Source organism: Symphodus melops (assembly GCF_947650265.1).
Source record: "Symphodus melops genome assembly, chromosome: 4".
NCBI classification, from domain to species: domain Eukaryota; kingdom Metazoa; phylum Chordata; class Actinopteri; order Labriformes; family Labridae; genus Symphodus; species Symphodus melops.
In genome coordinates, this window is record NC_136694.1 from 27065373 (window position 1) to 27077708 (window position 12336).

The 12336-nt window shown below is 47.1% G+C and overlaps 1 protein-coding gene across 8 annotated transcripts in view; it reads right to left on the bottom strand.

The window, feature by feature from the left end:
- LOC306822880 (eukaryotic translation initiation factor 4 gamma 3-like) overlaps positions 1-12336 on the bottom strand; it is a 47487-nt gene that overhangs the window by 1847 nt on the left and 33304 nt on the right. For all 8 annotated transcript variants that reach the window (XM_079342145.1, XM_079342147.1, XM_079342150.1 and 5 more), the window contains 19 exons: positions 11671-11965; positions 11441-11565; positions 9569-9688; positions 8696-8851; positions 8015-8212; positions 7626-7772; positions 7296-7532; positions 5935-6039; positions 5126-5264; positions 4685-4815; positions 3213-3303; positions 2755-2872; positions 2421-2647; positions 1952-2064; positions 1680-1852; positions 1436-1561; positions 987-1068; positions 670-768; positions 406-552 (listed from right to left, as the gene is read on the bottom strand). In XM_079342145.1, coding sequence (XP_079198271.1) covers positions 406-552; positions 670-768; positions 987-1068; positions 1436-1561; positions 1680-1852; positions 1952-2064; positions 2421-2647; positions 2755-2872; positions 3213-3303; positions 4685-4815; positions 5126-5264; positions 5935-6039; positions 7296-7532; positions 7626-7772; positions 8015-8212; positions 8696-8851; positions 9569-9688; positions 11441-11565; positions 11671-11965 — 2829 coding nt within the window. The remainder of the gene's footprint in view (positions 1-405; positions 553-669; positions 769-986; positions 1069-1435; positions 1562-1679; positions 1853-1951; positions 2065-2420; positions 2648-2754; positions 2873-3212; positions 3304-4684; positions 4816-5125; positions 5265-5934; positions 6040-7295; positions 7533-7625; positions 7773-8014; positions 8213-8695; positions 8852-9568; positions 9689-11440; positions 11566-11670; positions 11966-12336) is intronic.

The following is a 12336-nucleotide window of genomic DNA, read 5'->3' on the forward strand; positions in this document are numbered from 1 at the left end:
TGAACAGGACTGATGAGCGAGTGACGTGCTGTGGAAAGATCTGACTGGATTTTGAGGCCACAGGACTGATGACTGTTTCAATGTGAGAACAGTTTGTCCACGTTTACTCTGCACCGTGTCGAGATCTGAAGTGAGGCTCCTTATGATCGGAATCAATGCCAAACACAGAAATAAAAGAGCCCAGAGTTGATCATCAGCTCCACAGCGAGAAGGAGAGCGGTAAACGTCCTCCATCAAATACATCAAACCCAACACCACAGAGAGGACCGTGCTTTGTTTCCTGGGATTTTAGCAGCTCGTGTTAACAATAAGAATTCAGCTAACTTGAACATGGTTGTTTACTGTTATAAGTTAGCCCAGTTCTTTTTTTGGCCTTCTGTGCACACGTGTTGTCACTCGTCGTACCTCCACCCAGTCAAAGATCTGCTCGTCACTGGCCATGTCCTCCAGGAGGAGTTTCTCCAGCTGCTGGCTCAGCTCCTCAGGAGACAACGTCTTTTTACACTGAGACTCCTCGGAGCTGGAGCTGTCCAACAGGACGAACTGGAGCTTCTGTTGACATCAGGAAGAAGAAAGAATTATTATTATGAGGACGAAAAAGTGAACTGAAAAGAAGGAAACCGTACTGAGAAGGAAGACACGAGTATTGATTGATCCTGATGTGCCCACCTGTTGTGAGATGAAAGCCTGGACGTCCTCTTCCTCTGGAAGTAAGTCGCTCCAGCTGAGGCCAGATTCTCTCCACAAAGAACCTACAGTCCTATGGCTCTGTGAGGACACAGCATTTCATGATCTTATTCCCACTGTCTGCTCCACAGATTTGAACGAGGCTTATAAAAGGAAGCTAAATGACCAATCAGCGTAACAAGAGAGAAAATCCACCTTCCGCCGATGTTTTACTTTACAAAGTATCAACGACTTTCCGCTCCGGCGTTTATGATGAAAGCTCCTAACAAAAAACACACAAACCTGTTTGTGTCACTTACCATTTGTTTGCATAGTATGTGCAGTATTTCAGAGATTAAGATCCCAGCTCTTCCCACAGGAAGCAAAGGTTTGCTTAATTCACTGTGAACAAACAAGACGACCGATTAAAACACAAGTCTGAGAATCACTCCCACTTTAAAACTGAAGAAAAGTCCCATGATGCATCCTGCTCCAATCTCCTTCACATGCTTGTTTGAGTTTTTTTTTCTGTGCTCTCTGCCTAAAGGTTGGAGTCACTTTCAATCAAATGAGAATCATGAAGTAGACAATCATGTTCTACAGCTCTCTTTAACTAAGTCAACACATCAATAAAAGGGTTTATTGTGGTTGTAAAAAACTTGTAGTTGTCTGACATAACTTCAGTTTAATGGCAACATCACAACTAATGATGGCGACTCATTCAAACATGTTCACAGGTTTACATTAGTCCTAACAGAGGTGTCAGTACCTAAAGAGCTCTCTCATAGAGAAGCCCCCTTCCCTCAGCACGGGGCTGAGCAGCTCGGCCAGGTACAGCCAGATGTGGGGAATGTCGATGGCCATGTCGTCGGCCTGCTCCAGCGTTTCTGCAAACCTGAGGCATCAACGAAAACGGAACTGTTAGGACGCGACTCGAAGCAGAAATGCACACGAGTGATTCATAAGGGCATACGTGGAAGCGTCTTTGGGTTAAAAGGAAAAGGAGGACTGACCCTTTGCAGAGCTCGGCTCGGGGCAGCAGTCCCTTCTGCAGCAGCTGGAAGAACAGCTGGCCCATGTGGTCCCGTGTTATCTGACTGCGCTCCAGAGTCGACTCCACCCCGACGTGCACGAAGACGTGCAGCTGAGAGCCCAGCTGAAGCTCGTCCACACACTGAATGGCCTCCTGCAGGACATGACAAACATTCACACAGTCAGAGTCATTGAACTCATCAATCCTTCATGCAAAGTTTTTCTCGGAAACTTTGAGTCTGTCATGTTGAACCTTGTAGTCGTTGATGTGCAGGAACTCGTCTATGATGGATTTGGACTTCCTCTCCAGCTCCTCCTCTGACAGAGCCGGTCTGTCTGGGATCTGAACCGCTGGCTCAGGTCTCACTGTTCAAAGGAAAACATCAGCCATGTTTGTGAACTGTTACACTAAATACAACACATGAAGCCCATGTTTTAACTCCAGGAGCTCTGACATGTCAGCAGAGTTAAGAGACAGAAAGGATTCTGTTTTAAAGATTCAAAGTGAAGAAATGCTGCCTGATAGAAAAGAAGTTAAAAACATGGGTACACCAAAATGAGTAACAGCATCACACTGACTGAATACAAGAATAAAAACATTTGATCTGTATGAAAGAGTTAGGACTTTATGAGTCTGGTGAATTACGGTCTTGATGCTGCTAGTTTTAGTGTCAGAGTTAGTTTGAATAGGAATAAAGGGATATTCTTTGTTGTCGTCTCACCAGGCTCCTTGACTCTGCTACGCTCGGCCTCCGTCTTCTCCTCGCCGACGCTCGGCCTTCGGGGCTCGGCTCCCTCTCGCCCTCGGTCTCTCCGCGGCTCCTCGGGGGTTTGAGTCTCCAGCAGCTCCTTCGAGCTGCTGCCCCTGACGAAGGACCCGGGCCGAGACGACGGAGGGGCGGAGATCAGCGGCTTCTCGCTGCGCTCCCTCCCTGCGCCGCTGCGAGTGCTGGGAGAGAAACAGGCGAGAAATGAGGGAAAGGAAAGGAGGAAATAAAAGACGAGACAAAAGGGATCAACAGGAGCTCTGAACGTGAGCCTGACTCCGTCCCGTACCTTCCCAGAGTTCTCCTGGAGTCGAAGTCCTGGTTCTGAGGAGGAGTGGCGGGGGGTTGAGGTGAAGGCGTCTGCTGCAGCGCCGAGTAACGATTGAGGCCAGCTGTCCGTGATTGTTCTGAGAGAGAAGAACAAAAGAGATTCACTCGCAGGATGTCAGACACAATGTAGTTTGATGTTTTGGACGAGTGAAGGATCATGGGAGTTGCTGTCTTCAGTGAAAGAAACACAAACAGCATTACCATTTGGCTTCTTTCTTTCTGAAACTCTCTAACATGCTGCAGGTGAAATCTAAACATCCCTCTAGTGGATCAGGATTCAGTCATTTAACGTCTTGTAATCTTGTTTAGTAATTTGAGAGCTTTTCTACTGTTGGAAGTGAAACCATGATGTAGTCTGAGATCTGACCACTGAAGCTCGAACTCGATGCTCTCTTTGAAGTGTGGAGTCTTTCTTACCGGAGTCGCTGGCTTTGGCTCCTCCGCTGCTGCCCTTCACCCACGTGACCTGAGCCCGAGGACCCAACTGGATCTTCTCGTCCATTTGAGGCTGCGGAGAGAAGAAGAGAAACGAACAGGAACAGGTGAGATTAGTGCCCAAAGTTTAATGTGCAACGCTGCCAGAGTGTGGATTCCAATACTTTCATCCTGATGCCCTAAACTTGATAAAACGCTGTAGTTTTATTTGTTCTTTTAGTAGAGAGAGCTGCAGGGAGGAGAGAGTGAGTGACGACATGCAGCAAAGGGCTGAGGTTGGATTTGAGTCCTCTGAGTACATCAGCCAAATGTGAACTCTCACGCACGCTCCACATTCCTCCACTGGAGGGCGCTCTAAACAGGATTTAAACTCCCTCTGTTCTACACAGCAGCACCTCGTGCGCCCAGCAGGGGGCCGGAGCACTACTGAACACACAAACCACAATAATGTAGCACAGATGATGGCAGGGACAGAGAGTGTGTGTACACATTATGGAGCCACAGGATTCCTCGAGCTGCTGCAGTGTAAACATTCATCCGTGCCGTGTTCAGGAACTTTCCATGAGAAGAAGAAGAGCAAAGACAATCTTTACGAACTCTCTGTCCTCAAAGTGAAAATGACGTTCTCCCTGAGCAGTACGCGAAGAATCAGACCTCGACGTGCGACGCATCTGGAGACGTAAACAACCACACAGCTCCAGGCTGGACTCACAACCTGTTTTAATGTCCCATCTTATCTGCAGCTGATAAAGTAAAAGGTGTGAACGCTCCACCCTCAGGTCCTGATGTACACCAGCTCCGGATCAAACGAAGACATTCCTCTCCGGTTCGACAGTTTGTGTTTGTTTGTTTCTGTTTCCGTCTCAACTTCTAAATGAAAACCGAGAGACGCTGAATGTTTCAGGCCATGCAGAACGCAATGAGAGCAAACTAATGTTTAAACTGTGCGTTCAGAAATCAGATTGTGGAAGAGAGGTGATTATAGAGCGGGACACAAACATAGAAACATCACATCCAGAGAGAATCAAAAGAGGAAAACAGACTCTGAATGTTTCTGTACCTTCTTCGTTTTTCCCTCCATTCCTTTTTCCTTCGTAAACACGGAGCCTCCAAACAAACATCATAACAGACGCTTTGGTAAATGCCATTAACCTTGTTGAATTACTGAATTTAGCCGATGAGTTTACATCGGACCCTCTGCAGCCCCTTTGTTTTTACGTGCTGCAGTGTTTGTTTATTTGTGTTTCTGCCTCGAGGGGCGATAAAGGTTTCCTTCCTTGTGTATGGAAAACTCTGGGATGCTGCTGTACAGCAGGACCAACGCAGGCGTCTGATTGGATCTTCCCAGTCCCCTCACTGGCCGACTCCTTTTCTCCCATTATATAAGAAAAGGTAGAGTAGGTGGAGTGAGAAGCGCGCTGCTCAGGTGAGAAGGAAAGAGGACTGTGTCTCACCTTGGAGATCTTTGGGATCTTGGTGGGGTCGATGGTCCTGCTGTTCTTGGTCATGGGCACAGTGTTCCAGGTCTCTTCTCTCTGGGCGCGCTGCTCCCTCTGTTCTCTCTGCTCCCTCTGATCTCGGGGATCTGGAGGAGGACAAAACGTAAAGGCTTGTTAAAAGTCAAATTCACATGTAAATAAGCAGATTTATTCCCGGGACGTTTCAGTTTCTGTTTCCACGTGCTGAGATGAAATATGAGAGGACCGCTGACAGACGGAGTTGGGGGGGGGGGGGGGGGGGGGGGGGGGGGGGGCGCTTCCCGTCTGCTGTTGGGCACAATGGCGGCGTCTCTGCTGCTAGTGCAGTGACAGGAAGTGTGCCTGTGCTTCCTGAGTCAGTGCAGCAGTGTGGATGTGACTCTAAGCCTTAAAGAGGATTTGGACTGTGGGCCTGACCTGGCCGTCTCTTGCTGTCCTTGGAGAGCAGCTGCTGGTGCACTTTTCTCTGCTCCTCCTGCTCCTCGATCTTTGCCTCCTTGTGGATCTGCTCGATGGTTTTGGGGCCTTGGTCAGCTCTCCTCGACACCCAGTTGTGCTGAAGGAAAGAAGAAGAAGAAGAGGGTTTTACTAAAAGCAGAATTTGATGTGGTTTGAAGAAGACGATGCAGTTTTAAGCTTTGTGCTGTAAATTAAAGCTCAAAGGGTCGATCTGCTCAGCCTGACAGGAGACTGTGAATTAGACTTCCCAGCAGTGAGATTTAAACAGCTTGTGGACTCTTATGACACACTCATCAGGTCCACTCGCTCGCTTCTCGTTTGTCGAGTCCAGAATTCCCCAGGTTGAGATCAATAAAGTTAATCTTTCTCTCGACGTTTGTTTCGGACACTTTAGTGAAGCCAAGAAAATCATCATGTGCCTCCAACTGGACATGTTAGTTTAAAAGAGCAGATACATATTGTCTTAGTCTATCGGTAATCCTGCTGAAGCTCACAGTCAGCCTCCTTCATCATCACCATCTTTGTTTGCTCCTGCACGTGGCTTGGTGCTGTGCTCATGGTGGATTCATGTTGAGCCTACAAGAACTGCTCCTGAGAGTTTCTTATGTTAACATTTCTTATAGAGCAGCACGATACAAATAAAGATTGATCAGTTCATGTGCAGTGTAATTCTTCCTCCATCAGTTAACTCAAGAAATCATTCACCAGAGCGTCAAAGATCAATGACATTAAACTCATTTATCTCTGACTGGACTTTTACCACTCACCAGTCTCAGGTCAATAATGTCCTGTAACATGAAGCGTATCCGAGAAGACGTCTTCCTCTCCTTGACGATTTTTTCCATCTGATTGAAATACTGATCCATCCGAGGCTGAGGGAGAAGTGACAGACAGAGGAGGTTAACTTTGGACATGAAGGTTACCTTCTCCGTTTCTCTCTGGCCTTCAGCTTTCAGAGCTTTTTTTCACATTATTTCACTGATCGTGAGGAGCAGGAGCTGTCCTGACCGCCCGCCCTTCAATAGAAACATTTAATAAAAAGTGGAACAGCCCGATAAGAACAAAATCCCTTCTACAGAAACGGCCGTGTTCACATTAGAGCAGACACAACAACACAGAAAGGAACAGGAGGATTTAAACCTTATATAGGATTCAGTAAACAAAGGCTGCATCTTCAGGTGGCTTCACGGGGTAAACAGGAACACTGAGGCTACATTACAGCACTTTAAGACGTGGGAGAGAATCAGACCACAACTTCGTCTCTTAATACTGTATTTCTTTGTCTCGTCATGTGCTGAGCAAAAGCTGTGAGGACAACTTTACAGACTGACAGAAAACAAAGTCTTCTGCAACCGTTTCCATCAAACGACAGATTGTGTCGATTGTTTCAGAGAGCAGAGATGGAAATATTTACTTCCAAAGTCTCCAATGTAAGATTTGACTGCTCTTTAGTCTCAGCTGAACTGAGACTTCTTTACACATCCTTTCGGCTCTCTTTTCCAGTATTGTGACATTTTATAAACAAACCATTATCTGATTTAAAGGGAGAGTAATCAGCACATTCATGGATGGAGAGGGTTGGATATCCAGAAGCAGTATTTTGTTATTATCTTTACACGATTGGTCAGTCCGGTAAGTGCCATTAAGCTTGTGCACAAACAGCACTCCTATTGGTTATTATGTGAACAGTCCCTCTTATGTAATGCCGGGCTTCCCGTAAACGCCAGCTGTTTGCCAAACAAGAAACAAGTCCTGTAATTACAGCTGGCTTCTTTTTTCATTACACTGTTTAGTCTGTTCAAATGGCTTGGATTAACAAAATATTTGAACTTTTTCCTTTTCATATCAATAAAAGCAGCACTAGAAGAAGGTGAGAGCAGACGGCAGTCCTGGACACCTTTGAGTAAAATAAGTGAAGGAAAGGAGACGAACTGCACGGAGAGGGATGAGCATGGTGAAGAGCTGCGACGCAGATGTTTACGGTCTCACTGAAGGTTGTTTACACTTTTTCCTCCAACTTGGGAAAAGAGCTTGAAACTAGCAAATCTGTGCAGCTTCAGTTTCCTGCACTGTATTGGAACTAAGTTAAGATGCATCGTCCCTATAAGACAAAATACCTCCTCCTCACCTTGGCTTTCTCAAAGTCCAGGTCCTTGCCGATGGTGGTGAGCAGCCTGCACAGACACTCCAACGACTCCTGGTCGTGGTTCTTCAGCAGCTTCACAACGCAGTCGTGCATGATGGCCTCCGTCAACATCTTCAGCTTAAACAGCTCCCCGATGAATTTGATGTTGCCGATGGAACGCCGTCGCGCCTTGTCCTTGGCGTCTTCCAGCTCTTCTTGAAGCCGGTCTCGCTCCGGCGCCTGAGGGCGGCAAAAGGAGAAATGATTAATATCATCCCTGTACATAAAAAGTGCTTTGATACGTCACACTCGAGCAGTTCCTGGGTCACGTACCGACGCAGCAGAGTCCAGCTCTTTCTGCTTCCTCTCAAACACCACGTCGTCCACCTTGTCTTTCTCAAACTCCTTCTGGCAGCGGTTTAGCAGCAGCTTGCGAAAGTTCACTGTGGTGTTGGGCTTGTCTGTCATGGGCACTTTGAGCTGTTCAGGAACATCAGACGAGGCAGAAACAGTTCAGACAGAGCGTCCAGAGAGGCTCACTGATACTAACTGAAAAGCTAAACTTGAATTAAAGCTCCTCATGTGCACTCTTAACAAGCGGCTCCAGGTTTTATTAACTTTAAGGAAGTCTTTTCTTTTACTATGAGACACTAGATAGTTCAGAATTATTTCTACAAATCAAAAGACAAAGGTGGATTGTTCTAAGTGGGTGTTGTCGTTACCGTGGCGAGGCAGCGGCACATGTTTCCGTAGGCCACGGAGAAGCTGGGCTCGTCGATGGCCTTCTCAAACACCAGGTCGATGACTCCCTTCAGCCTCTCTTCTGTGTCGATGGTCAGGTCCGTCACCTGCTTCATCAGCTGGTTGAACTTCTGAGGCGTCAGCTTGTTCAGGATGCTGCGAACCTTCCGGAAGAGTTCCTGGAGCGGACGCCGACAGAAAGGGCGGTTAATCCCCGTATGTGATGCATTTCTTTTATCTTTGAAAACTGAGAGCCGCCACAGACAGTTTGACTTTCAAAAACACACAAAATAATTCCTTCAAAGAAATAGAAGCAACAGACTCAAAGACTGTGAACGTGGGGCCAGGAGGATGAGGTCGTCTCACATTTCATTTAAGGTATAACATCCATCAATCTTTGCATCATTAAAGATCGCACTGTTTTCAGTGCTGCTGATATCGTTAGCTCTTCTAATGACTCATTCTCCTAACCGTGGTAACAGTCGGATGTTTGTTTGATTCTGTGGACTATTTGAATGTCTGATTTCTATAGATTCAATAAACTCCTTTTACGTTTCTAATAACTGAGAAGTCTTCATCGCTCTGATTTGATGACTCAAGAAGAAGAACAGGCCGACGTCTGATCCTGTTGAAAGCAGCTCTCCGTGTCTTTTTGGACCTACCTGTGTGTTCTGTATCCCGGGGTCCTCTGAAGGACCCTCCCTCTTCAGTCCAGGTTTCCAGGCGTTCTCGGACTTTTTCAGCTGAATCTCGTCGTTCACCGACACGTTCATGATGATCTTCCTGGGCGGAGGCCGCCGTGCGCCGATGTTCATCAGCTGTGAGAGCGCAAACGAGACGCGTCAATAATCAAAGCTGCAGCTATCTTCTTATACTTTACGAGTGCGGTTTTGTCCCTGCTGCTCTCTGCTCAGGTGAAGATACTGATCAGCTGACATCGGGGCTGGCTTCAGGAGGAGAGAGGCGCTCAGTCAGGGATTGTGTTTAGTCATCTTAGCCATAGACCTGGCCTGCTGTTCAGAAAAGCTACAGCCGACCACTGTTTGTCGTGCTTTCTTTTACACGTGGAGTATGGAGTTTTTGGTTAGATATTTTACTTGGACTACTTTAATAACTTGTTTCTGTGTTTCATGTCACCCGTTAGGAGAGCCACTCGACAAGCCCCTCTGGGTTTACTATACCTCTCCAGCACATGTCTTTTAAAAGATATCCTTCCTTTTTTGTATTAAATAATCATAGTTTTTTTTTCCTTTTCATTTCATCTATTTCAGCGTTTTAAGTGCATGAAATAAATAAAATTGTTGGTGAAGCTTTTCTTCTTTGAGTTTAACCTTGGAGCAGAGTTTACTGTAAGCTTTTAGCTAAAGGGTAGACCGTGTGTACCACTTCCACGTCCCTGGGGTTGTGTTAAGTTCTCAGTATTTGATGCTTTTGGTGATGAGAGTGTTGAAAGTGTGTGTGTGTGTGTGTGTGTGGGGTGGGGTGTGTGTGTGTGTGTGGGTGTGTGTGCGGGTGCGTGTGCACTTGTGACTCACTGCAGCGCCTCGTCCTCCGGTCATCTGCCGGCCAAAATCTGCAAAGGCAGGTGTGAAATCGGGTCCTCTGGAGATCGCTCGGGAATCCACCGCTCGAGACGGCAGCTTGTTTTGGTTCATCTGTGTGACACATAGCATACACAATACATTAACACACACACACACACAAGCTGGACAGCAGGGGGAGCAGTGATCCTCTCACAATAGAGCCAGTAGGGTGAAAGGGTTAGTGTGTGTCAGTGGGTTTGCGTTTCCACCCCAGCAGGCCCTTAAAGGTGACCCACTGTAAACCACAGTCACTCTACAACAGCAGCTTTTTGCTTTATTTATCTTTTTTACTGCTGAGGTGATAAATCACGCTCTCCGTGGCTCGAGTCGGCCGTTCAGTTGGAGAAGTCAGAACCAGATGTGGATGAGAGTGGAGGACGAGTGCGAGGAAAGGCGGGATAGTTGTGGGGGAGGAGAGAAGAACAAATCCAGCTCTTTGTCTTTCAGCTGTCCTTGACTTCCTCTCCGCTCTCTCCCGCTGAGATTTCACTTTCCCCCTCGGAGACAAACGTGCGTACGCTCGTACATCCACTGTTCGCCAGTCGGCTTGTTCTTTTTTGGAGAGGTGGGGGGAGGGGTATGTAGTCTTTAACGCTGCCAAGTGTGACATAATGTCAATGTGATTTTAATCAAAACAGCGTTTCAGCGGGCCATACGCTCCGCCCGAACGTATGTGTGGATCAGAGGAACTCAAACAGAACAAAGAGCTGTTGAACCTCAGCCTGTGTCTTTATAACGCCTGACTCTTTATTCACACAGTCCATCATTGAAACTTTTAGAAAATGATGAGTCATCTCCGTCATACTTTCCTGCAGCCTGAGGCGACGGCTCACGCTGAGTTATACTCTCTCGTGTAGATATGTGGAAGCATGTAGAACTGTTCGGACTTTGTTTTTCCAAACATTTCCCTGAGGTGCTCGGGATCCACGCAGCTCAAAAGAGAGTCTGCTCTGACTGTATCTTCAGTGAGAAATGAGGTGCAGCAGTCTCACATCACTCGTATTGATTGAAGTGAATAAAAGCAACAAGGACGGGAAATCTCCACACTTGAGAAACTGACGGTGCACAACATTTAGGTTTTTGACTCAAACTCGACTTAAAAAGCTCGGCTGAGTTTGAAGTTGTTTCAGAATTATTTCTGCAGCGTACGAATCCAACACAAAACAACAAATTATACAACAAACATTTTATAACACATGAGTGCATCGCCTTTGCTTTCCCAAACACTGAACAGGAAACTGTTGTATTTATAGATGGAACATATTTCATCTGTTCAGAAAACAGTAGATCTCAATGAAGGATTTGATTAACTGTAAATGTTGAGGGTCTGGATCTCGAGTTAGCAGCCGGGCTCGCAGGCTTCTGTGCTTTTACTGCTTTGGATTTTTAATCGTTTGAAAGCTGCGATGATCTGACAATGTTCTAACTTCAGGGAGAGATGGACGACTCCTCAGAGTTTACAGCGCTTCCAACACTTCCAAAGGACTTCTGTTTTCTTTTGTTTTCAGGCTAACAGCCACTCGAGAAGGGAGAATGTCGTTGTTGTTAAGAAACAACGTTACGGGTCGTGACGTACTACTTCAGGGTTAGTAGCTGCAGATATCACAGTGAAATTATTGATGAATGAATGCTAATGGATTCATTCAGGATTATGGCCAAAACCAAAAGCTCGGCTCGTGTTAGCAGCTGTTTGTTGAACTGTTAGTTCAAGGTTTTAGCAGATTTTGTCACGACATTGAAAAACCAGACACTTTTCATAGTTTGTCCTGTTTGGCTGGTCGGGGACGCTGCTGGAGGAAGATCTGTAAAAAGAGATCGACTGACCTTGTCCAGCACCACGTCACTGATGGGTGGGAGACCCTCAGGCTTCTGGACGCAGGCGGGCATGAACTGGAAGCCCAACAGGAAGTCCCTGTTATACTGCCGCTTCCCGCTCGGGTCCGTCAGGTCTGGAGGGAGAAAAGGTTCCAAACTGAGTTCAGACTGACTTTTTAAAATGGATTTTGACATTTCTATGTAGACGTTTCTGTTCTGTATCTTTACACTGCTGCTACCTTCGATGTCTTGTGCGGCCCCTGTGGAGTTCTCCTTGTCTCCGGGTGTGGCTCCGCTGTCGCTGCTCTCCGTCTCTGAGGTGTGGCCGGCTCCGTTCCTCATCGGCTCTATCTCGGCCTCGCCGTTCTCCTCCGGTGCGGCGGCGGGCTTTCCCTCGTCGTCGGGGCTGCTGGCCGGAGCTGGGACGGGGCCGGAGGTGAACACTGATGATGGCAGAGGCACCGGGCTGCTGCTCAGAGGAGCGGGCTGCAGGCTCTGCTCGACTGCAGGGAGCTCCACGGGCCTGGGCTCGTCCTGGGGGAGTGGGGGGAGATGTTAATAAGATGTCTAGTCTTATCTCCAATCAAGATAATTATAGGTCACTAGATGCTGCTGCTGTGTGGTTAAAGACGCAGTTTATCATATTTAAGTCCAGCAGCATCACCATTCATCCACATAAATAAACCGTCTATAATCAGTTTAACGGCTGTGAGGAGGTAATCTGCTGACAGGCTGCATCTGTACGGATGGACACAAACAAAGGCTAAGAATGCAGGAGTGGAAAATGAGCCATGAATGAATGAAAACAGAGCGATGGAAGTGGTGCTCGAGAGGAAGAAGAGGAGGGCTGAAGGGTCAGGATCAAACCAGACGGAGCAGGTAGAAGAACGACAGCCCTGATATAA